General features: G+C 40.8%; 2 protein-coding genes across 2 annotated transcripts in view; one reads left to right on the forward strand and one right to left on the reverse strand.

Annotated features, from left to right (window-relative positions):
- Positions 1–395: 395 nt before the first annotated feature.
- On the forward strand, positions 396–6,703 carry LOC121518513 (protein ABHD15). Its single transcript, XM_041800863.1, has 3 exons — positions 396–1,133; positions 3,843–4,072; positions 5,936–6,703. Exons 1-3 carry the CDS (start codon positions 396–398, stop codon positions 6,648–6,650), a joined length of 1,683 nt encoding a protein of 560 aa, XP_041656797.1. The 3' UTR covers positions 6,651–6,703.
- Positions 6,704–9,248: 2,545 nt separating this feature from the next.
- Positions 9,249–21,761, reverse strand: part of LOC121518469 (serine/threonine-protein kinase TAO1-like) — a 47,443-nt gene continuing 34,930 nt past the window's right edge. Inside the window, exons 12-21 of the mRNA XM_041800793.1 lie at positions 21,471–21,677; positions 20,314–20,448; positions 19,858–20,094; positions 19,555–19,683; positions 18,996–19,079; positions 18,387–18,506; positions 18,050–18,289; positions 17,714–17,926; positions 16,608–16,790; positions 9,249–14,699 (exon numbers count right to left, since the gene is read on the reverse strand). Of these exons, the coding sequence (XP_041656727.1) occupies positions 14,184–14,699; positions 16,608–16,790; positions 17,714–17,926; positions 18,050–18,289; positions 18,387–18,506; positions 18,996–19,079; positions 19,555–19,683; positions 19,858–20,094; positions 20,314–20,448; positions 21,471–21,677 (2,064 nt within the window). The 3' untranslated portion in view covers positions 9,249–14,183. The remainder of the gene's footprint in view (positions 14,700–16,607; positions 16,791–17,713; positions 17,927–18,049; positions 18,290–18,386; positions 18,507–18,995; positions 19,080–19,554; positions 19,684–19,857; positions 20,095–20,313; positions 20,449–21,470; positions 21,678–21,761) is intronic.

Below are 21,761 nucleotides of genomic sequence, written 5' to 3' on the forward strand. Positions count from 1 at the left end.
AATCATGTTTGCAGGTGAACTGGGGGACAAAACAACCAACATGAAGCAAGGTCAAAGACTATTAGGTTTACATGAATTGGACAGATTTAGGTGCCTGTGTTTGCTCTTCTGAGGTTGTGTTTGCAGTAAATGATTTATGGAGGGAGAGAGAGAAGTAAGGGGAGGCGGAGCAGCAGTTTAGAATGTACTTTCTGAGGTCTCTTTTCTCTTTATACTTGTGTGTGGTAATCATTTAAGACTTTCATCAATCTTCTGAACAAACTAAAAAAAGGCCATCCATGGCTAAGAGGCAAGGCAAGCCTAGTTTCTGATATATAGGGGTCAGATTCTGCTGATTAAATCACAGCACGTCACAAAGGAATCACTGGATATTTGTGGAACAATATTCTGTACCTATGGCGTCCTTCGTGATGGATTGTGTGTGGTGTTTGCTCCCCATCCTGCTCCTCCTGCTGATGTCGCTGACTCTCCGCTGGCCTACGATGCAGCGTTGGACACGGCTGGCTGTCAAAGCCGCAGGCTGGAGACTCTGGGTTATAACTTGCCTGATTCTGGAGCTACCACTGGACAAGAAAGCAACAACACAGACCAAAGAGGCCAGGTCAGTAGAGACAGATATTTTGCCAGGGTCAAGTCAGGCCTCAGACGGCCCCAAACTCATTTGCAAATCAACTGCGCTGGCCAAATATCTGCTACGTCATTGCAGTTCTCTGGCCAGACCCAGACTGGCCTCCTGGCCCCGAGGAGACCCCCATCTTCAGACTCTGTCCAGCCTGATTTTCAGACCACATATGGACACATTACGGTTCACTAGAGACCATCTGTTACTTAAAGACGGGGGGATTGTGGCTCTGGACTGGGCTGTGGGAACCAGAGAGGCTGAGAGGAATAGGTGGGAGGGGAGGAAGGAGCACCAGCCAGGGGGGAAAACACTGGGCTTTACCTCAAACCCTCCAGTCCTGCTCCTCATCCCTCAGTTCTGGGGAGGGATGACGCCCCATCTAAAGGTGCTGTGCCATCAGGCCACATATCAGGGCTTCTATGTGGTGGTGTCTCATCCTCGAGGCACAGCAGGGTGTCCACTGACCACAGCTCGACTCACCGAGTTTGGAGATCCAGCTGATCTCGAGCAGGTAGAGAAAGAGACATTTGCTGTGATTTAAACCAGATGGTAGGTGTTCACTTCCCGTCTCTCCAAGAGGTTTAGCAAAACGCATACTTAATACTTTTGTCCTCCATGATTTAATATACTGAGCCTATTGTGAGCCAATGTACTGATTAATTTGGCAGAAAAATATTTTTTCAAGATTTTCTGTGATCTAACTGGCAAAAGTGATTACTGTCCTGATTTAGCTATATGTTTTAGAATAGAGGAGGGAAATTGAAAGAGACAGGAACTCAGTCTCCCCACAGGCTGGTCTGGGCCGATTCTGGGCCAAACTTTACTAGAAGCTTTATTAGTGGTAAAGTTTAAGTATGTTCTTTAATGAAGAGATGGCATCTGCCTGCTCAACCCTGACTGGTAGATGGTTCCAGAGTTGAGAGGCCTAATAACTGAAGGCTCCACCTCCAGTAGTAATTTTAAAGACTGCAAGTACCACAAGCAGATATAGAAATGCTCTGAAAAAAAAACTAACATGTATGTCTGTCAATACCCTCTTGCTGTCCTTCAACAACAGGTTATCCTGGCATGCGTTACAGGTGCAGCAATAATCATAAAACAAGGGAAAGACTCAGGATGAAATTCTGTCTGGATTTTGAGCAGCAAAATAACCTTGTTGACACCAAACACATGCAGACTATTCAGACAAATAATCATTCGCGATGAGGCTCCAGTCGGGAGCCCCCACAATCGTTGGGGGAGTCCAATCTTGCCTGAAATCGGGCTTAAAATCCTGCAGTGCGTGGCCAACCTTACTCAGGAGAACTTTCCTTCCAAAAAGATGTAGCCTACTTAAAAATTTTGCAACTAGAATCTAGCAAAAATGAGAAACTGAAGTTATATTTTTACACCAAAGAAAATTTAATAACTTTTAAGCCATGCAGTAACAAAGCTGTTCTCAGCTAAATCAGGCCGGCCCACAGAAATGGCTGGTCCCCTGAAAAAACCCAGTGAAAGGGCCCTCCTTAGTTATGATTTATTGATCAAGATGTGTGTTGGATCAGTAGAACTGGTCCTAGCTCCCTGGACGTTGGTTGCCTCATTTTGGTGCTTAAAAGTGTGTCAAGCTGGTATTGGGTTCTGATGTTCAAATGATTCATTTGTGCCACTTTTTAAGCCCTTTTCATCACCGTTCCACCATAGACTGTAGAAAGAATTGGACAAACCCTGTGTGACGTCGGTCGTCTGCTTATAATAGGGGGAGTAAAACGGCTTTTGAAGCCCATTCATGGATGCTTCCATATTGAAATCGCGTCTCGACCGAACTTTGGATCAACCTAACGGCCTGCCCGCTAAGCCCGACTTCCTGTCAGCCTGCTAGCTAGCACTCCAGTTGACAGAAACGGAGCCTCTGCCTGCCGAGCTATCTGACAATCAAATGAGATGCGCCAATCATCGGGTAGTGAGGTTTATCCTAAATATGATCCAAATGATCGTGGTACAAAAAAATTCACCCCCCGTACAGTGGGAGCACAATAAGACACTAGCTAATGAGACACGTTTGGTGTTTTGAACCAGAATGTAAACCAGTTTATTTTGTGTCTCAAAACCAGCTGTTTAACATGTGTGCAGACAGAACTTCTGGTTTTCCTGCAGCCAGCCTCAAGTGGACAGTCGCGGTACAGCAATTTTTGGCACTTCCGCATTGGCTTCATTTTTCAGGACCAGAGGTTACCACTTGGTTTCCACCCATTTTGCAATGTTTCCAAAAAACCTTTTTACCACTTTTAGCCTGTTTTCACTCATTTTTAACTGCTTTTAACTACTTGAGCTGCCCCTTTTTGCCACTTTTAAGCCATGTCTGTCCCCTTTTAACTGCTGTGAAATATTTTGCCACCCATTTTTGCCTCTTTTTCCTTTTACTTAACCCATGTTTGCTGCCTTTTTCCATTTTAGCCTCATTAAACCCATTTTTGCAGTTCTTTAACCACTTTTCACCCCTGATTCTGCCAATTTTTGCCATTTTTACCTGTATTTTGCAATCATTTTTCCCCTTAAAAGTTATTTCATTTCCTCCTATTTTATTTTCTTGTATGCTGATATTTGTGTATAACATGACTCAGCTTTGAAGTTTGACATTATTTTCCAATTGCTTTAGTCAGTGTGCCCTTCCACATTTTTAACAATACAAATAAAAAGGTAATTTCCTTTTAAGAAAAGGGGTTTTGAAAACGCTATATTGTCATTCAGCATAAATAAATAACTACAATTCATCTTGCTGCTTTGCTACAGCGGTTATTATTCAAGTTATTATTCAAATCTAGAATATGGTTTTCACATATTAACTTGACAATGGACCATGATATTCCTGACCTCCATGGGCCTCCAGAGCCTCCAAAGCGCTCCCCTTTATCCCCCCATATGGGCGGCCTTGAGCTAAATGCTTAAAACGGTAGCATACTTGTACTTGAAGGCTTGCACTTTCTCATTTTAGCTTGCTAGCATGCTAGTATCAAAACTGAGGTGGATATGAATGAAACCAGGTCTCTAAGCATTTGGTCGTAAATGACAACTAGAAACTAAAGAACTTAGGACGCACCATGAAACAAAAATTAACCCCAGTACAGATATTTCAGTCTAGACCAAGCTCAAACAGCCATTACCACCAGTATTACCGTTTTGCTAGCACAGCCAACATACTTTTGACAGCATTCATACCTGTGATATCTTCCAATTTCAGGTGACAGCTTACGTCCAAAGCCGCCACCCATCCTCCGCTCTGTTTGCCGTGAGCGAGGGTTCAGGCTCGGGGACTCTTCTGTCCTACTTGGGGGAGAGTGGGTCTAGTTCTTGTCTGACCGCAGCAGCAGCCATCTCACCTGTTCTCCTGGGCCAGCAGTGGTTTGAGACAGCCATTCCTCTTGTTTACCGCTGGGGGATCTTGTTCCAGCGGAAAATGCTCCTCAGAAGGTGAGAATATCTTAAGCAAAGGGGATTATTTTAATGTTAGTATTCATGAAATTCACTCTATGTCAGCGTTATGGCAGCTTTGGTAATTTCAAGTCCCTTTTCCATTTTGCTTGGAGCTATCATAGCTACGGAAGGAAAGGTATTTTGGAGCATCTATTTTCACTTAACAAAGCCAATTTTCACTATATGGACAAAAGTATCAGGTCACACCTGTTGATTATTGCATCACGTGATCCATTTAGACCCACAGATGTATAAAATCAAGCATCCAGTCATGCAGTCTCCATTTGCAAACATTTGTGATATAAAAGGCTACATTCACACCACAGGCCTTAATGCTCAGTTCTGATCTGTTCTCAGATCTGATTTTTTTGTTTGCCTGTTCACACTGCAGTGAAAGTAGCCAAAGAGTCCTTCTCAGTCATTGGCTCAGTTGACTTCAGATGTGGTACTGTGATGGATGCCACCTCTGCAATATGATGGTTCATGAAATTTCATCCCTGCTGGATGTTTCACGGTCAACTGTAAGTGATATTATTATAAAGTGGAACCATTTAGGAACAGCAACTCAGCCGTGCAGAAGAAGGCAGTGCAATATCACAGACCGGGGTCAATGACTGTTAGGTCGCATGGTGCGCAAAAGCCGCCTCTGCTGATAAGCACAAAACTGTTAGACAGGAGCTTTATGGTAGCTGCATGCAAGCCTCACATCACCAAGTCCAATGCCAAGCATTGGTTGTAGTGGTGCAAAGCAAACCAACACTGGACTGTTGATCAGAGAAAACGTTTTCTGTGTAGCGACAAAGTACACTAGTTTGGCGGTCAGACGGACAGGAAATGCTGGGATAACGTTACCTGTCTGACTGCACTGTGCCAACTGTGAAGTTTGGTGGAGGAGGGATAATGGTATGGGGCAGGGTATTGGCTAGGCCCTCTTTCAATGAAGGGTAATCTTAATGCTTCAACATAACAATGCATTTTGGACAATGCTATGCTACCAACTTTGTGGCTACAGTTTGGGGAAGGCTTGACTGTCCTGCACAGAGCCCTGACCTCAATCCCATCGAGCACCTATGGAATGAATTTGAATGAAGATTGCCAGCCAGGCCTTCTGGTCCATTTTCAGTGCCTTATAAAGGCTCTACAGAAGAATGGGCACAGATTCCCACAGAAAAACTCCAAAATCTTGTTGAAAGCCTTCCAAGAAGAGTGGAGGCTGCAGAAGGAGGGAAAATGCCATATGAAAGTACATTTATTTGAATACAGTATCATTACAGTCCCTGTTCGTTTAATGGTCAGCTGGCTGAATACTTTTGTCCATGTAATGTATCTTCAATCATATTTTTGTCATTCATTTTTATACCATTTTACCACAATGTAACTTACTATTTAGAGATATGATTGTAGCTTTATCCAATATGATTAAATATCCCTATAGGAGTCCCTCTTAGAGATTTATCTATTTATGATTGATAACTTGATAACACACCTTTTTTTTGCCTATGGCTAGAGGCCACTTGGTACATGAGGCCCCAAGCAGTTTCCTACCTTGCTTAATGATAAACCCATAGATGTTCACACGGTGGCCATTTTGCTCTGCTATGACCTTTAGGGCAAGAACAAAATATCTTGATTACATTTTTTTTTATTAATTTGTTTTCAGTTGTTTATTAATCTAGAAGTGATGAAACATTGTTTGTCTGATTAACTGATTTTATAGGACTGGCCTCATGTTACACATCAGTTTGACATGCTAACAGAAACTAAGGTACCCATCCTGTGCCTGACAGGAGTGCAAAAGGCCACCAAGTTTAAAGAGAAAGATTCTAATTTGTTCTCTACTTCACATTCTTCTTTCGTTAGATATGCAAGTTCCTTTCAGGCAGTGGTGGATGTGGATCGGGCCCTCGGCTGCTCCTCTGTCAGAGACTTTGAGGAAACTATCTTCTGCTCCTCAGCCCAGCTTCAGGAAAAAGTCTCCAGACCATCATTCAGCTCCCAGAGTCCTGGACAGAGCTCAGGAACTTCCCCTCGAGGTTTGGCTCCCTCAGTGGCATGGGCACTAGGAGAGAGGGCTTACCCAGCCAAGGACTGGAACAGCTACTGGGAGAGGAATGAGCCCCTCAGAGACGCAGATGAGGTGGCTGTGCCCGTGCTGTGTATCTGCAGCTGTGATGACCCCCTCCTCCCATCTGCCTCATCTCTGCCACTTCCCCTTTTCAGAAGCAATCCTTACTTCCTGCTGGCATTGACAGAAAGAGGAGGGCACTGTGGGTTCACTCTGGAGGGACAAGAAGAAGAGGAAGTGGTCGAGGGGGACAACTGGAGTCATCTCGCAGTTCTGGAGTACTTCAGAGTGGTGGCTGATTTCCTAAAAAGGGAGGAAAGAGAAAATGCACCCTGGGGTGCCACAGGAGATTATAACTTGGCTGGGCAGTTGAGTTGGACCAGCAGCATGGTTCCGCTTCGCAAAAGAAGAAACACTGTGATGAGGAGACCCAGACTGTTAGCAGCTGAGCAGAGTAGTGTGGAGGAAGAGGAGGGGAACTTTACCTGGAAGAGGTCCTACACACGCTGAGGAGAAAATAGATAGAGAAATCATAGACTCTAAAGCAGGGGTGTCAAACTCAATCACAGCATTCTGAACTTGGGTCTAACCTGAGGGCCTACCAGGGTCGATATTTAACCATAAAATGCCAACCTTATGTTCACCAGAAATGAATTATGGGGGTAAAAAACTCGGCACTAATGATAAATAATTTTGTGATTGAAAGGTAAACATGCTAAGTTAAACACTCAAAATCTGAGATAAAAACTCAAATTTTAAAAGGTAAAAACATGACATTTAAAGTCAAAATAATGTTTTTAAAAGGCTAAATATGAGATAGAACACTGAAACCATTAATTTTAAAAGTCAAAAACTGAGATAAAATTCAAAATCCCGATTGTTAACAGTCAAAATGTGAGGTTAACATCGAAATCATGAGTTTCAAATGTCAAAATATGAAATAAAATAAAAAATCATGAGTTTTTAAGGTTAAAAAATGACATAAAAGTGAAAGTTAGGAGTTGAAAAGGTCAAAACCTGAGATAAAAGTCAAATCATGATTTCAAAAGGTCAAAAAAACAGATGAAATTAAAATCATGATTTTAAAAGGTAAAAAAGATTAGATTAGTCAAAGTTAGGAGTTAAAAAAGGTCAAAACATTAAATAAAAGTCAAAATCATGACTTTAAATGGTCAAAATAGGATTTAAAATTTAAAATTATGAATCCAAAAGGTAAAAATATGAGATAAAAAGTCAAAACCATAACTTTGGTCATAACTGTGAGATGCAAAATTGTTAATATGTAATATAATTTCAAGCATTCATCTCTTTCCCATGTTCCTGACTTTTTTCAATTTTTTTTTTTTTTTTTTTACTGTTCACTTTTTCTAGTTTTTATGATGATCAAGTTTACATTTTATACTGGAGGAAATCAAAAGACCTCATACTGGTGGGCCAGTTCTAATAAAAATATCGATCTGGTGGGCGGAGTATAACTGCACCACGGGCCACAGTTTGACACCCCTTCTCTAAAGAATGGACAGAATACCAAAGCACAAATGAAGCAGGAAGATTTAGCCCTCCGTCTGCTGACTGGCTGGGGTCAGTTCATCTTATTCCTACCTCCTCCATGTTAATAGTTGGAACATAGGTGAAATTATGGAATCAAAAAAATGTGAAAATATCTTTCCTGCATACCACGTCTTATTATGATGATTATTCTCATGCTGTTCTGTGCTAAATTAAATTTCCTTTCTGAAGTTTCTTTTTAATTGGTCATATATACAAGGGTATAAAATGCCATCATTGATCATTTCCAATGATGATCGGGCTCCTGTGGCCCTTTGTTCACCTGATCAGCACTGTGCGGCAGAAACTGTAGGAGGAGGATGGTTGGTGTCCTCAACTGGCTGTCTGGACATACATTATAGCTGCAGCTTAAAAAAAAACAAAAGAAATCCTGGCTGAGAAAGATGGTACAGTTTATGAGGTGTAAATATGCACAACTGCCCGGTCTGTTCACTCATGGTTAGTGTTTGTATTCTGTCAGAGGCTGGCCTGGATTCACAAGTATTAAACATGTTTCAATTTACAATTTCAGATCTCAGACACTCCCTCTTGCAGACCACTAGTGTGAGACACTGCCACGTCAGAACAGAAGGGATGCAATTTGCCGGTACAATGATTAAGAAGTTTAGGGTTTTTTTTTTAAGCTTTATTCATAAACAGTCTGGCAGTTACATTCATGAAACAAGCACTTTGCAAACATAGCATGACTAAGCAACATTTCATGAATAAAACAGAAAAACGTCTAACTTTTTTCGTCATGCAAATAATGTAAATATAAAATCAAAGTTACATGAATCTAATAATGATTGAAAATAGGTGTCAAAGTTTGATTATAATTGCCTAGTATACAGTATAGTAACAGAAGTATGTGTTTTGAGACACATTACGTTACCTGCGTAGCTTAGTTAGCTTTAACCTTGGCTTTGTTAGCTATGTAGCCAGTGTTTCCAGGGAGGTCAATTTTTTCTTCTCAGCAGACTGTTAACTCTACTTCATTAAATGTTATGTAATCAAGATTTGCAGGTCAGGTTTTTTACTTTTAACTTTGGTGGCCTGACTCTTACCATAACCCTCAACACTAACAGGAACTGAAATCCAATTTTATATTTGAAGTTTTAGTGTGCATTTCCATTCTGACAGAGGCGGCGTTTCACTGTAGTGTTATTCATGGGGAGTAGAGGGAGATCTGAAGTCAGACTGTTTTGGGACCTGGGAGGCTGAAACAATGATAGCGACGCCACACAATCAGGGGTTATGTCTACTTGGTTGTAATGAGTCTTGAATTAGGTAACCCCAACCCCAGGTCACTGGAGAAGCATATCTGGCCAAAAGAAGTTTAACACACTCTTAAAAAGATTTCTCATCCTCACAGGAAATTTGGTTTAGCAGATTAGTTGTACTGCATGTGAAACTCTTGTATTTGTGTCTCACAGGGAGGACAAAATGCCAGCAAGCTATCCTATGATGAGCTCAAACATTCACCTGTGAAATTGCATGACTTTATCATGAACTGGGAAAGAGTTTTCTTCTTTTCCACAAAAAATACACCATGGGACAAAGAAATATTAAAATTACTTTATTACAGATGATTCTTTATCCAGTAGCCCTCTTCCAACAAAAAATAGTAATACAAACAAAATATTACATTTATCCCCTAAACTTTGTTTCTGAATTTATTTTATACATTTTAAATCACTTTGCCATCTGTAAGGAATAGCTTTTACTCTTCTGCTATGCGACATTCAGCTTTTTGCACAGTCTATACAATTTAATACAGTTTAATACAGGTCTCTGGACTAAAAGGAATAAAACAGCAAGATCCACCAAATGACAGGAAAGATAAAGGGAATACTGATAAACAGACTGTACAAAGACATGACCCTACCTCCTGCCTACTTTCAGTCAATGGCAGCTCTCTAAAGAGGTGGGGGAGGGGGTTTGTCACAGCAGACTCTTTGATCTGGTCAATAACTTCAGTGCAACTGATCCAGTTCAGAGTGACCAAGGTCTAAAGCTAGACTCTGCCTCGACTGCCTGCAAAAGACTCTGCTGTTCTAGTAAACACATAGGAAGGTTTAAATAAAATGTGCCACAGGTTTGGCCCTCTGCAGACTGAACATAAAATAACCCTTTCTAAAATAAAAGGAGATAAAACACTAAAGAACTGGAAAAAAAACAGAGTGATAAAAGATGTGGGGTACAAAGTCATACTGGCTGAAGAGAGAAGTGAAACCACCACATTCTCTGTTTTTCTTTTCTGTTTCAGAACCAGGCCATGAAAAGCAGAGGAATTCTGAGAGCATGGTGGTAAGTTTAAAAAAGGCAAATACTTAAGTGCAGTGTGAAATGTTGTGTGTAAAATCACAAGGGAAGAGGGCAAATGTTTCAGAAAAAAAGTCCAAATACTATCAGTGGACCCCACAACACCTAAGAAGAACCCTTTAACATTTTTCACATTTTTGTGCGAGAACTTGGGAACTATTTCAGGTTGTCAAGTGTGCTAAATATTTCAATATTTTTCAGATTTTTTTAGATTTCCCCCAGTCTGTGTTATTAACCTTAAATGAAGGCCTGATGATCTTCCAAAAAACATGAAAAACTTAAAAGACACATCAAGTCTTCTATGTTGGGTTTTATCGTGTCAGTAAAATATAGCCAGTGCAAAAGCAAAGGCTTCACCTAACTAGATCTGAAATTCTGTGCAAAATCATCCTCATTCGGTACTAAATAAAGTGTTGCTTTACTCAAGGCAATCCAACCAAGGTTGTGTTGTTATCATTCACAAAAAATTTCTGTTTGTGAATTTGCAGCTGCAAGGAAGACCGTGAAAACCCAGCGGCTGTCAAGCTAACATCCATATAAACAGCGTTGTTCTAAAACAATGTCAACAGGTTAATTTGTCTCAGATTTGTTGATTAGATTTCCATATTTTCAAATTCAAAATATACAATATTAACAGTTTTTTTTTTCTGTACATTCCACCTCTGAGACTCATAATGCACAATCTCTGCATTTTACAACAAGACTCCCACCTTAATCTCTATTTCACTATAATCCATCTTTTTTAATAGATTTATATAATAATACATAAATATATTCTTTTCTTCTTCACTTTCACTTGAAGAGCTCTTCTTGTAGGGAGGAGGTGATAGCCACGCAGAGCTCACAAGGGGAGGATACAGAGTTGGAGGGGAGAAGAGGGGGGATAGTGTCATGGGGGGGGTCACAATGGGGGTGAGATAGAGCGGGGTGTCAGATCGAGGAAGGTTGCAGGGGCATGGCAGTGGAGATCACAGCATCACCGCCCATCAGCTGACGCATTCAGAAGCCACCAATCACCAGTGAGCTAGTCATTCTGCTCCCTGTTTATTCACTTGCCCCTCGAAATCAAATTCTTAAAAGTTCAAATATACATAAACACTTGTTGGCAACTAAGATGAATTCTGCCGCAGAGTGTGTTTTTCATTTAATTACTTATTGCCAACCAGGCTAACCACTGCTTGAAATGGTTGTCAAAATTCTTAACACTTCAGTACCTATCAATACAATGTTTTTGTTATAGTAAAATCTTTTGGCCTAATTTAGAAAAAGGATTGTGCAGCTTATATCCCCACTACTCCTGCATGTGTGTGCAAATATGTCAAAAAGACCTTACAAATACAAGCAAAGGTTTAAATGGCCCCTTAACTGTGGAGAAAACAGCCAGCTGATACTGCTGTGCATATTTAAGTAAGCCATCATTCAGGGAGAAATTGTCAATTTCTCTGAAAATCAGCCTTACATACTGGCACTAATGGCCACGCGCAGTTAAGAGTGAAGCAATAAAAATCTGCTGTAACCTTGCAAAGCTGATGGACAGGCCAGATTCCATGTCTATCATCAGGCTGATCCATCTTGGAAAGCTTCTACCTAAAACACTTGCCCCTGGTCAAAGAATGGCCAGACCAATCAGCTTCACTTGAGTAGAATGAGGCACTGTCTACAGATGTGATTTAGTTGTAACACTACCATATAAAAATTGGTGGCCAGTGAAGAGATTAGCGTAGATGCAGCTATAGCAGCAGTTTTATCAGAACTAGAGAAAATGTATAAAAGAAGGCAGAAGAATTGGAAAAGACAGTTCTTCTCCCAACTCTTTAATAGCTGGCTCCACTGATAGTGAACAACAGTAACAGCTGCCTGTTGGACTTGCAGATTTACCCCTTGTTGGTGGCGCATGCCTACTACGCTGTATGTTCTGTTGCTCAGAATGGCTTGTAATGAATGTGACAGAACATTCTTCCAATGATCCTTAAAGGTTCTGCCCTTACCAAACTCCATGTGTAAGGTGTTGCCCAGATGGATGTGAAATATATCCCATGCTATGGATATGTGAAAGAGTTGTCACATACCAAATAAATAATCTGCATATGATCTGCATATGAAGTCGGTAAATATTATGTGCTTGTCCTTGTTTGATTAATTCTTTGAGAAACTTTGTTTTCAACTGTGAACCTCATATCACCTTTGTTTGAGGCTGACTTTGTTTGGCCTCTGAATGCACTTAAAGTTTCTTCTCCTCTCATAGCACATCATCTTTATGCAGACTTAGTATATCTCTGTGAGCATGAGAGCAAAACTCTGCAGGTAGCAGACCCAAAACAGGAAAAATGCATAAAGCAACACACATTTTTAGGGTGTTGCTTTATGCATTTTTTTCCTGATTCCCTAATCACAATTCCAACTATACGCCTACTGAATTAGACTTTGAGATGAGATGGTGCACAATTTTTGGAGCAATTGGCAGCCTCAGTCCTTTCCATTCAGCTCCTTTATTTCTTATTATCAATAGTATCAAATGAAACAAGAACTTTAAGATAGCTAAAGATCTTTACTTATGATAGGGTTATGGTTGTGGTTAGGGTTAGGCTAACCGTAACCTTTTTAATCAAATGTGCCACGAGAGAGAAATTACTGTAAGGACTGTGTAATTTACAAAAATACATTAGGAACACATATGTGTTATTAGGATCATATCCAGTACCCAATTTCAAGTTTCCTGCAATTACCAGTAATTAAAAACAGGATATCCATTTTTGGGTGCCAAGCACTTGTTTTTTTTTTTTTCTTTTGTCTTGGTTGAAAATAAAGTATTGGGAAAACCCTACTGCTAAGTGTGCTAATCCCAATTTTCATGTTTACGTGTGTGTGTGTTAATATGCAATTGTGTGAATAGCTATTGTTGAATCACACCAACTTGCTGCTGCAATGCACTACTTCTCGAGGTAGGTCAACAGGCGTGGTTAGAGAGGTTCCCTGGCAAATACAACACCAAATCAGACTGAGAAATTACTGCAAACAAGGGACGAGAGAACACCACTTTGGGAAGCACTGTGGCTGCTGCTGATAACCCATTCCTATACTGAGGGTTGTGGAGTAATAAGCGACAGTTTCTGTCCTAATCTCATCTGTCAGATGGGTGCAGGTGAAAGGCAGAGGTCTGTGGAAACACAAGAGCTGGGCCAAACAGAATATGCTCTCTTCTGATCCTGCATAGCATGCATCTACTTGGCCACAATTTGTTAACTAAGCCTGCTCACAACTTTAGTAAAATCTCATTAACGGTTGGCATTGATGACAGACTCTTCTCCTTAACTTTTGGCATTTTTGGCATTAACATTAAGTATAGTATTTTCTGTTTTAACAAAAACTTCTGATTGACACAGACATTTGAAGTTATCTGGGCTGGAATAAAACATTACTTCCATAAAGCTATCCATGATCCACCAAGGCTGTCCTTGTGCTATGACTGCAAAGTCGAACTTCTTCTGACTTACACCAACCTTCTTTTTCTTCTCTAGACTTATTTATACTTTTCTGCTCTTCAGTCGTCAAACCACTGAACACTAAAACACCTGCTACCTTCTTCTTTTGCTGTTACACTGCACATAAACAATGTCATTAAACTCTCCATTTATAAAATTATGTGCTTAACTTTGATGAGTAGTTTTGCAGCAATATGCATGAGTACATACTTTTTCATGTCATTTTAAAAATAGCACACTGAATGCAAACTTTCCCATAATGCACCTTAATAGGCCATTGCCTTTAAAAACAGCATACTGCAAACAAATGACTTGACATTAAACTTCTGGTGGTGATTATGAATCATTAATCTGGGTCTATGGCAACAGAGACTAGCATGGCAAACATCTACACACAAAAACAGCACTGCAAGTATCTGGAAAAATGACACTATTGTACTGTGGCATGGCCGGTCAGCCATCTTGGATTGACCTCAAGACTTTTGGGTTTCCACAGACTTCTGCTAGGTCTGATGGGAGAGACTGAAAGTGGTGACTGGAGAGGAACTCAGCTGAGGTAAACCCAGCATTAACACTTTTTTTTGGATGAGTTGTTGTGCACAACAACAGTATATGTGAGTCATGTGTGGTGCATACTTGGTGCATGTCGTTATGAATCAGTTTCACTTAAAGACAGCGTGCTGTCTGTGTTCTAGGTGTAAGACAGGTGGGATCCGTTGGAGATCTGAGAGGTGATGCTGGCGCTCCTGCTCATGCCCTGTTCATTCCTCCCCCCTGATGACGTCCTCCTCATAGCCTGTGGGCTGTTCCTCACCCCTCCTGCTCCTCCCCCACTCCCCCTCTGACCCCCTCCTCCGGGGTGATGGAGGCTCCAGGGTGGTGGACCTCCAGCCAGCATGGGATGACCCCAGGGCTGCTGTGAGCTGGAGCCCCCCTGGTGATGATGACTGTGGTGACCACCTCCCCCTCCTCCTCCTCCTCCACCTGCTGGCCAGTGGCCTCCCCCCTGAGCCCCCTGGCCTCCTCCTCCACCTCCTCCCCCCCAACCTCCCTGAGAATCAGGTGCCAGGTTAGTGAGCACCATGTTGCTAAAGCCCAGTCGCATGGACTCGGAGTCGAAGGCTTCAATCTCTCGAGCCTGGCGCTCCAACAGGGAGCGGATTCGCTCCAGACGCTCGTTCTGCAGGGCGAGCATCTCCTCTTCAATCTGGGGGAAGAAAAGGGAGAAAAAATAATTCTGAATACATTGTAAGTGAAAGTGCACAAGGAAAATCTCTGCTTCTATACAACATCAGATTTTTGGTTCCAACATTACTCATGGAGCACAAAACTTAAATCTTTCATCCTCATTATTGAGGAAGACAAAAGACTGTTTGTCTCACAATTACTGTAAACCCTGGTGTATAAGCCACACTTTTAATACCCGTTTTGCCATCTAAAATGTTGGCTCTGGCTTATATTCACCTTATGAACCCCAGCCCACTACATCCACTGAAATTTTCTTTATCCAGTTACTGTGGCATCCTCTCAAAGAACAAATAAAAATTGAAATAATAAATTAATATTAACAGAGGACCTGTTTCCAACTAAATTCTAATTCATACATTTTTTCACAAAGTCACATTTAGTAACTTCCAGCTTACATAGACTCAGACTGTTGCCATTGCAGCCACCAGTAAATCAAAAGACAATCAAAAAGTACAAGCCCATGTTTTCATGGAGCATAAGGAGAACGCTGGGCCGACTTGTACCGCCAATATTGAGTGCTGAGACATGTGCGCTCAGCTTCCCTGTCACACACTGCATGAAACCTTATGTGATTGAAAATTCATCCCATTCATCGTGTACTACAAACAGACACTTCACTGCTCAGAACATGCTGGAATACATGATGACACAGACCAAACCACCGACGCCATTGACTGTTACCTCCTTTTGGTGAGGAAAAGTGTCAAGCTGGTATAGGGTTCTGGTGTTCAAATTATTTATTTGTGCCACTTTTTAACCCCTTTTCATCAGTGTTTTCACCAGATTTGGAATGTTTCCACATTATACCCATTTTTGACACTTTTAGCCTATTTTTGCAAATTTTTAACCGCTTTCACTACTTTAGCCACCCATTTTGCCCCTTTTAAGCCATTCTTACCACTTAAAACTGCCTTTCACCATTTCTTCCACCCATCTTTATCCTTTCTTAACCCATATTTGTTGCTCTATCCCATTTTGCCTCATTTAAGCCATTTTTTCCACTCTTTAACCACTATTTACAACTTATTTATGCCAATTATTGCCATTTGTAACCTATTCTTTCCTATTTTCACCTTCATTTTGAAATAACCTGAACATTTTTCCCTAAAAGTGATTTTATTTTCTTCTGTTTTGTTCTATGGCATCCTGAAGTGTGTGTGCACCATGGCTTAGCTATAAAATCTGACATTACCGTGTTGATGGTTTAATTCAATGTGCATATCCACAATGCTAACCAACCAAACAAAGGTAATTCTGTTTTAAGAAAAAGGGTTTAAATTTTGAAAATGCTATTTTGTACTGCGGCAGAAATAAGTAAAGTTTTTTTTTTTGCTTTAGTAAGAGTTGCTATTATTCAGGTTAAATATAAAATCTGATTATCAGAGATTAACTTTACAATGGACCATAATTTACCTGGCCCTTATGGGCCCCAGAAAGCTTTCCCCTCTATCCTCCCATATGGATGACCTTGGCTAGGGTTGCAGGTACTGCCGAGTACTGGTTTTACTGGAAACACCTCTCAGTGAGGACAGTAAGAGACAGGTGAAGGAGGGCAGTGTCCTCAGGCTGTGAGTCTTTCTCCTCTTGTCTCACATCAATCATCAGAGGCCAAGCTCAACTACCAGACTGTTGCTAGTAGATGTGCAAACTCCATATGGCAAAAACAGATGGTACTAAAAGAGTGAACAGCACATTGTGGATTTTGCTTAACAAAATGGGAATTGTCACAGAGGTTAGTTTAAGCCTTCTACCCCTCAGGAGATTAGGAAAAACAGACTGCGACTTCTATACTGGAGTGACTTATATTCAGATTTTAAGGTAACTCGTTTACATTTCTAAAAGACACACCAGAAAAAAAATGTCTTACCTTCTGCTCCAGCAGGGCCCTCCGCAGAGAGACCCTCTGCTCCAGGTCCCTCCTCTCCTTGTCATGCTGAGCGTCTGTCTGCATCTTGATCTTGCTCTGGTACGCATTAAGCAGCTCCAGCTCCTGCTGCAGCTGCATCCTCAGAACCTGACATTCCCCCTCTTGAGCCTCATCCAAGCGCAGCTAAGAGTAAAAAAGACAAAGACTCAAAGAGAGACAAACGACAGGTGTTTTTCTAAGCAGCATAACTCCTGTTCGCTGTTGTTTGTTAATGTATGAATTGTCAGGGTCAAGAGTGAAAACTGAATTCTGAAAATTAGGATGTCTGAACTGAACTGAATGTTTTTTTTTTTTTTCAGTCTGATGTCAGAGACTTTTATTTAATTTTTCCGGGGACAATCTTACTTACTAGCTTTTGTCCTTGCCAGAGACCCAATAATCAACCTAGTGAAGGTAATTTATTAATTTTGGATAGCATTCACATAATTCCTCTAGCATAATTTGTAATGACTTTAAAAGTTTAACCTGATTAAATTAATCAACTTTATGATGAACTTTGTGGGATACAAACAGGGTTACACAGAAAAAAATACTCTACATATAAAAAGCTGCCATTTGCTCAAGGTGGTTGTTAACTCCATGGTTGTGTTTTAATCTTGAAATCCTGCTCTTAAATAACAAGTCCCAGCCAAATCAAAAATCACTTAAAATGTCATGAAGGTATGGAAGCATGAAGCAGATATTGAGAAATTTGTTATGATATTGACTCATTTGTACTAATTTTTAGATAACAATGCTAGTTTTCCCAAGGTAAAAAGCTGATTTCTCAAGATCTTGAGAAACTGACTAAATCAACTCATTATCTCAGCAAAACCAGAGTTTTCTAAGATAATGAGATAAATAAAAAGATAAATAAGCCCAGAGCTCAAAAGGACAACAGAAACTTTCCTGTTATCACAAGAAAACTGAGTGACCAAATGTATGGAAGCATGTATGACTAGGGCTTCCATATCAGGCTAAATTAGGATATTTTCATGTTTATGTACAACAATAATATTAAACGTATTGAAATAAAAGCTTTCTAGTCCCTCTTTCTATCTACTCACAGCCTGTGTGGAGAGCATTTCATTGATGGAGTGGTCATACTGCTCAGCTAGGATGGCCAGCTTCCTGGTCTGCTCCTCTTTCAGCCTCTTGAGCACTGCCTTGTGGTCAGACTTGGGTGTGGTCTCCAGCAGATGGTTCCTGAGTGCCTTGTACTGCCTGGTCTGGGTTTTACAAGTCTCCTGGAATTGCTTCTTGATCTGGAGCTCCTTAGACTGAATAAGACAAAGCAAAGAACAATTGATGAGTGTGGGGAGTTCGCTTTTATAATATATAATATATAATATATAATGTATTATATAATATATAGTATAATATGTATCCATGTGTCCATGCACCTTGAGGCTCTTGGGCTGCTGTCGGACCTCCATGACATGCTTCCGCCTCAGTTCCCTCTCCCTCCTCTTGTTGTACTCCAGCTGGTTGGTGAGCTCAGTCTGGTGCTGGGTTCGGATCAGCTCTGCTCGCGCCTTCTGGATTGTCCCAAGGTGTCTGAACTCCAGCTCTTGCATTGACTCGTGATGCCTGAGCAGCATAGCGTGCTCCAGGTCCTTCTGTGTCTGCCGTTTGTTCAGCTCCTAGAGAAAAGGTAATAAATGTTGGGTGACAGCTGACCAATGAAATCTGACTAAGAGTTAAGAGACTTTGATGGTTGATTCTCTGTGTACGACATACCTCTCTGGCCAGATCCTGCTCCACATTGTGTCTGGCAATAAGGATTCTGCGTTTGAACCGCCGACACTCTAACTCCAGGTACTGTCTCTGCCTCCTCAGCAGGTTAGCCTCTTCCTCCGCCTGGGATGTAACACAATGTAGCATAACAATAAATAATCATAGGAAAAAACCACTGATATTAAGTTTGTGGAAACAGCTTACAGTGCCCATAAGAAGTACTCACCACCTTGGAGTGGAGTGCTGTGCTGTGATTGTAGCCAAAGTTGTATCTACTAAACGCTGACTGATTTTACATGACATATTATTGTTTAAATGACATTGCTTTGTGGACATTTAATTTGACATTACAAAGTTGTTGTTTTTTGTGTTTTTTGTTTTTTTTAAAGCCAAATTATATTGACCATGATTGATATATGAGATCAATAAAAAGGTAAAAGATTCAGGGGGCTGAATACTTTCTACAGGCACTGTCTCATGACTTGAAAATCAGTTTTTGTAAATGAAAGTTTCTTATGGTGAGATGGTGCTAAATAATCGGCAGGTCTGACTTAAATCAGCATCAGGTCTTGGTGCTTGGAAATCTCGGTTACTGTGTGGGAATATTCTGACCTGAAAGTGTTGGATGTTCTCCTTCTGCTTGGACAGCCACTCCTGCTTCTCCTTCTTGGGAGTCGACTGATTTTCGCTCAGTTCCTGCCAAAATAATGTGCATATTGTAGTCATTTGGCTTTTGGGAAATTACTGTTTGTCAGCATATTGACATTTAAAAACAGAAAAATTAACACTCATATTACATTTTTTGTGATTTAATAGAATGCAACTGTCTTATTTTACACACTGAAGCCTAAACATGCTCTGCCTTTCATACTTTTTAGACCAGATATTTGGTGTCAAAGACAAAGCTGTGGTGAGCTGAAACGATTGGTCACTGAACTGATCAGTGGACATAAAAAAAATAAATAAATAAGGGACTGATGCAAAACACCAAAAATTCTTAGTTTACAGCCAATTAGATGTGAATACTTTCTCTTAGCTCTTAGTTTTAAAAACTGAAAAGATTTCCTTTTTTTCAGTAAGGCAAACATAAAAATATACAGTAGATGACTATTCCTAACAAGTTGGATTATATCATAAAAAGGTTGTGTTGGAGTTGTGCACAGTATTTTACCTCTTTAAGCTGCTCCTTGCGTAGTTTATACTCTCTTTTCTGTGATTCAAGGAAGCTGCTAAGCTCTTTCTTCTGCTGCACCTGGATGTGTTGCTGGAACTTCTTCTCATCGTTGCTAAATGTCTTAAGCTAAACATTGAATAAGGACAAGGAAAACACTTGCTCAGTTGAAGAAACACCCTTAAAACAGTAAAAGTTGAATATATCAGTCCTGTTTTCAGTAAGTACAAGAGCATTTGGCTAATCTGCTTTGTCAAAGGCTTAATATCTTGGAACTAATTTTTCTGAAGTTTTCCCCCTTACGTCCTTGTCCAGGGATGCCTGATGTTTTTTGAGGAGTTTCTCCATCTCCTGGGTGAAGTTGTTTCTCTGACTCTCCAGCTCTTTGTCCAGCCTGAGTCTGTGCTCGTCCATCTCTCCTTTCAGCTTGTTCTCCAGCGCCATCAGGTGCTTCTGATGCTGCCGTCTCATTCGTTTGTATCCTGACATCTGCTCTCGCAGCTCAGAGTCCTGCTCATGTTCCTGCATCTCACGGGTTACCTGCAGGGGAGGATCAGCAAATTCCACAGAGAATCAGTTAAGTATTAAAAATGTTAAAAAGGATAGTAAAATGTAGATATATTTAACTACATATAGTCCTTTTGTCAAAGATGAAGCAAAAATCATCTAATGTTTTTCATATCAAACAATATCAAACACGCACAACAAAATCAAACAAGTGAGTGAGATATACTGAGGAGAAACAAAGTGCATTCTCACCAGTGATGCTGTGCGGATGGTGGCAAAGTGCTCTCTGTTTCGGTAGTGCTTCCTTGGTGCCTGAGCTGGTGTGGGCTGAGGCTCAGAGGGTTGACTTGTGGCTGCCTGCTCCCCAGACAAACTCTCCTCTTCCTCCTGGAGACATCATACAGAGGAATTGATATACTATGTTGTTATTAGGGCTGACACCTTTCATTCGATTTGGAAATGCAGCACTGGGCAATACAGGCAGAGAGGCACACAAAGTGGCACAGAATATAATATATTCTGATTGTTTCACAGTGGTTACACTTGTAAATAACTTTATGTCAAACTTGACATAAAAAGACAGGCTTTTTGTATTGAAGTGGTGCTGCTAAGTGTCTCTGCTTTGCCCACCATCAGCGTCCCAACTCTGATGACCTGTTTAATTCCCCGGTCAGTAAATATGTAGTACTGTCTGTTTATTATCAAATTAAAATATTCACAACAGCATTAGTGTCTGTTACAGACTGACAGAGAGCAAAACAGAGAAAAGACAATGTCTCCTGGTCATTAAGTCCTAACCAGCAAACTTTTTTCTCTTTACCTCGGTAAATAAACACTGCATGCTGTCTGATATATGCTGATATATTACACTATATTCTCAGACAAACAATTGTCTGAGGATATTTTGTAGGCTATATGATGCCAAAGAGTAATTGTGCCATGATCACAAAAATAATATGGTTAAAGGCAGGTGCACGCTGCCAGAGGGTGCAATGAGGAGCCTGTCATGGATTTAGCTGATTTTGCCCTTTTTTTGGTAATTTTTTTACCTGCATGACCAATGGGTTGGTCGGTGTGGGGGTCAAATTTCAGCCGACCAAGATTTTCTTTGGCTGACTACAGCCCTGGTTGTTATGGTACTTAACAAACTTTAAACATAACAAAAGAAGCACTAAAAACATAGGGGTAGAGATAAGGGCTAAGGAGATTCACAAACAGCCTTGCTTCTTAAAATGCACCTTTATCAGTGTTTTGAAAATGTTGTTATTCAGTATGTTGTCATGTCAGTGAGAGAGAAAAGAGAGAAGGTAGCCCAGCAGATAACAAATTTGCAAAATTTACCATTAATAAACAAGATCAAGTCTTAACAAAACCTCTTACTATTCATATGTCTTTGTCAATTCACCCACCGGTTTGAGGTGTATGACGGAACTGTTGGACATGACCGTGTGGTCTCCCTCCATCAGATCCAGTTCACTCCGGCTGTCCTGGGCCGCTTCATTCAGACTGTTGACGGAGCTGCTCTGTGAGCTGGCGCTGATGGACATGCTGGGGATTGACTGATTACTGCCCACACTGTTGACTGTTCCTGTTCGACCTCCGCCTGGCTCCAGCTCCTGGAGAGACAACCGAGGGAGCAGACAGAGAAGAGACAGGAAAGGAGAGAGGAAGGGAACAAGAGAAAGACCAAAAGACACAGA

Source organism: Cheilinus undulatus, linkage group 12, assembly GCF_018320785.1.
Source record: "Cheilinus undulatus linkage group 12, ASM1832078v1, whole genome shotgun sequence".
Classification (NCBI taxonomy): domain Eukaryota; kingdom Metazoa; phylum Chordata; class Actinopteri; order Labriformes; family Labridae; genus Cheilinus; species Cheilinus undulatus.

Bases quoted from the DNA above. Each gene is read 5' to 3' on its own strand.
- LOC121518513 (XM_041800863.1), top strand. From the start codon at position 396: ATGGCGTCCTTCGTGATGGATTGTGTGTGGTGTTTGCTCCCCATCCTG. The intron at 1,134-3,842 runs GTAGAGAAAGAG...TTCCAATTTCAG, and splicing joins ATCCAGCTGATCTCGAGCAG to GTGACAGCTTACGTCCAAAG. The intron at 4,073-5,935 runs GTGAGAATATCT...TTCTTTCGTTAG, and splicing joins CGGAAAATGCTCCTCAGAAG to ATATGCAAGTTCCTTTCAGG.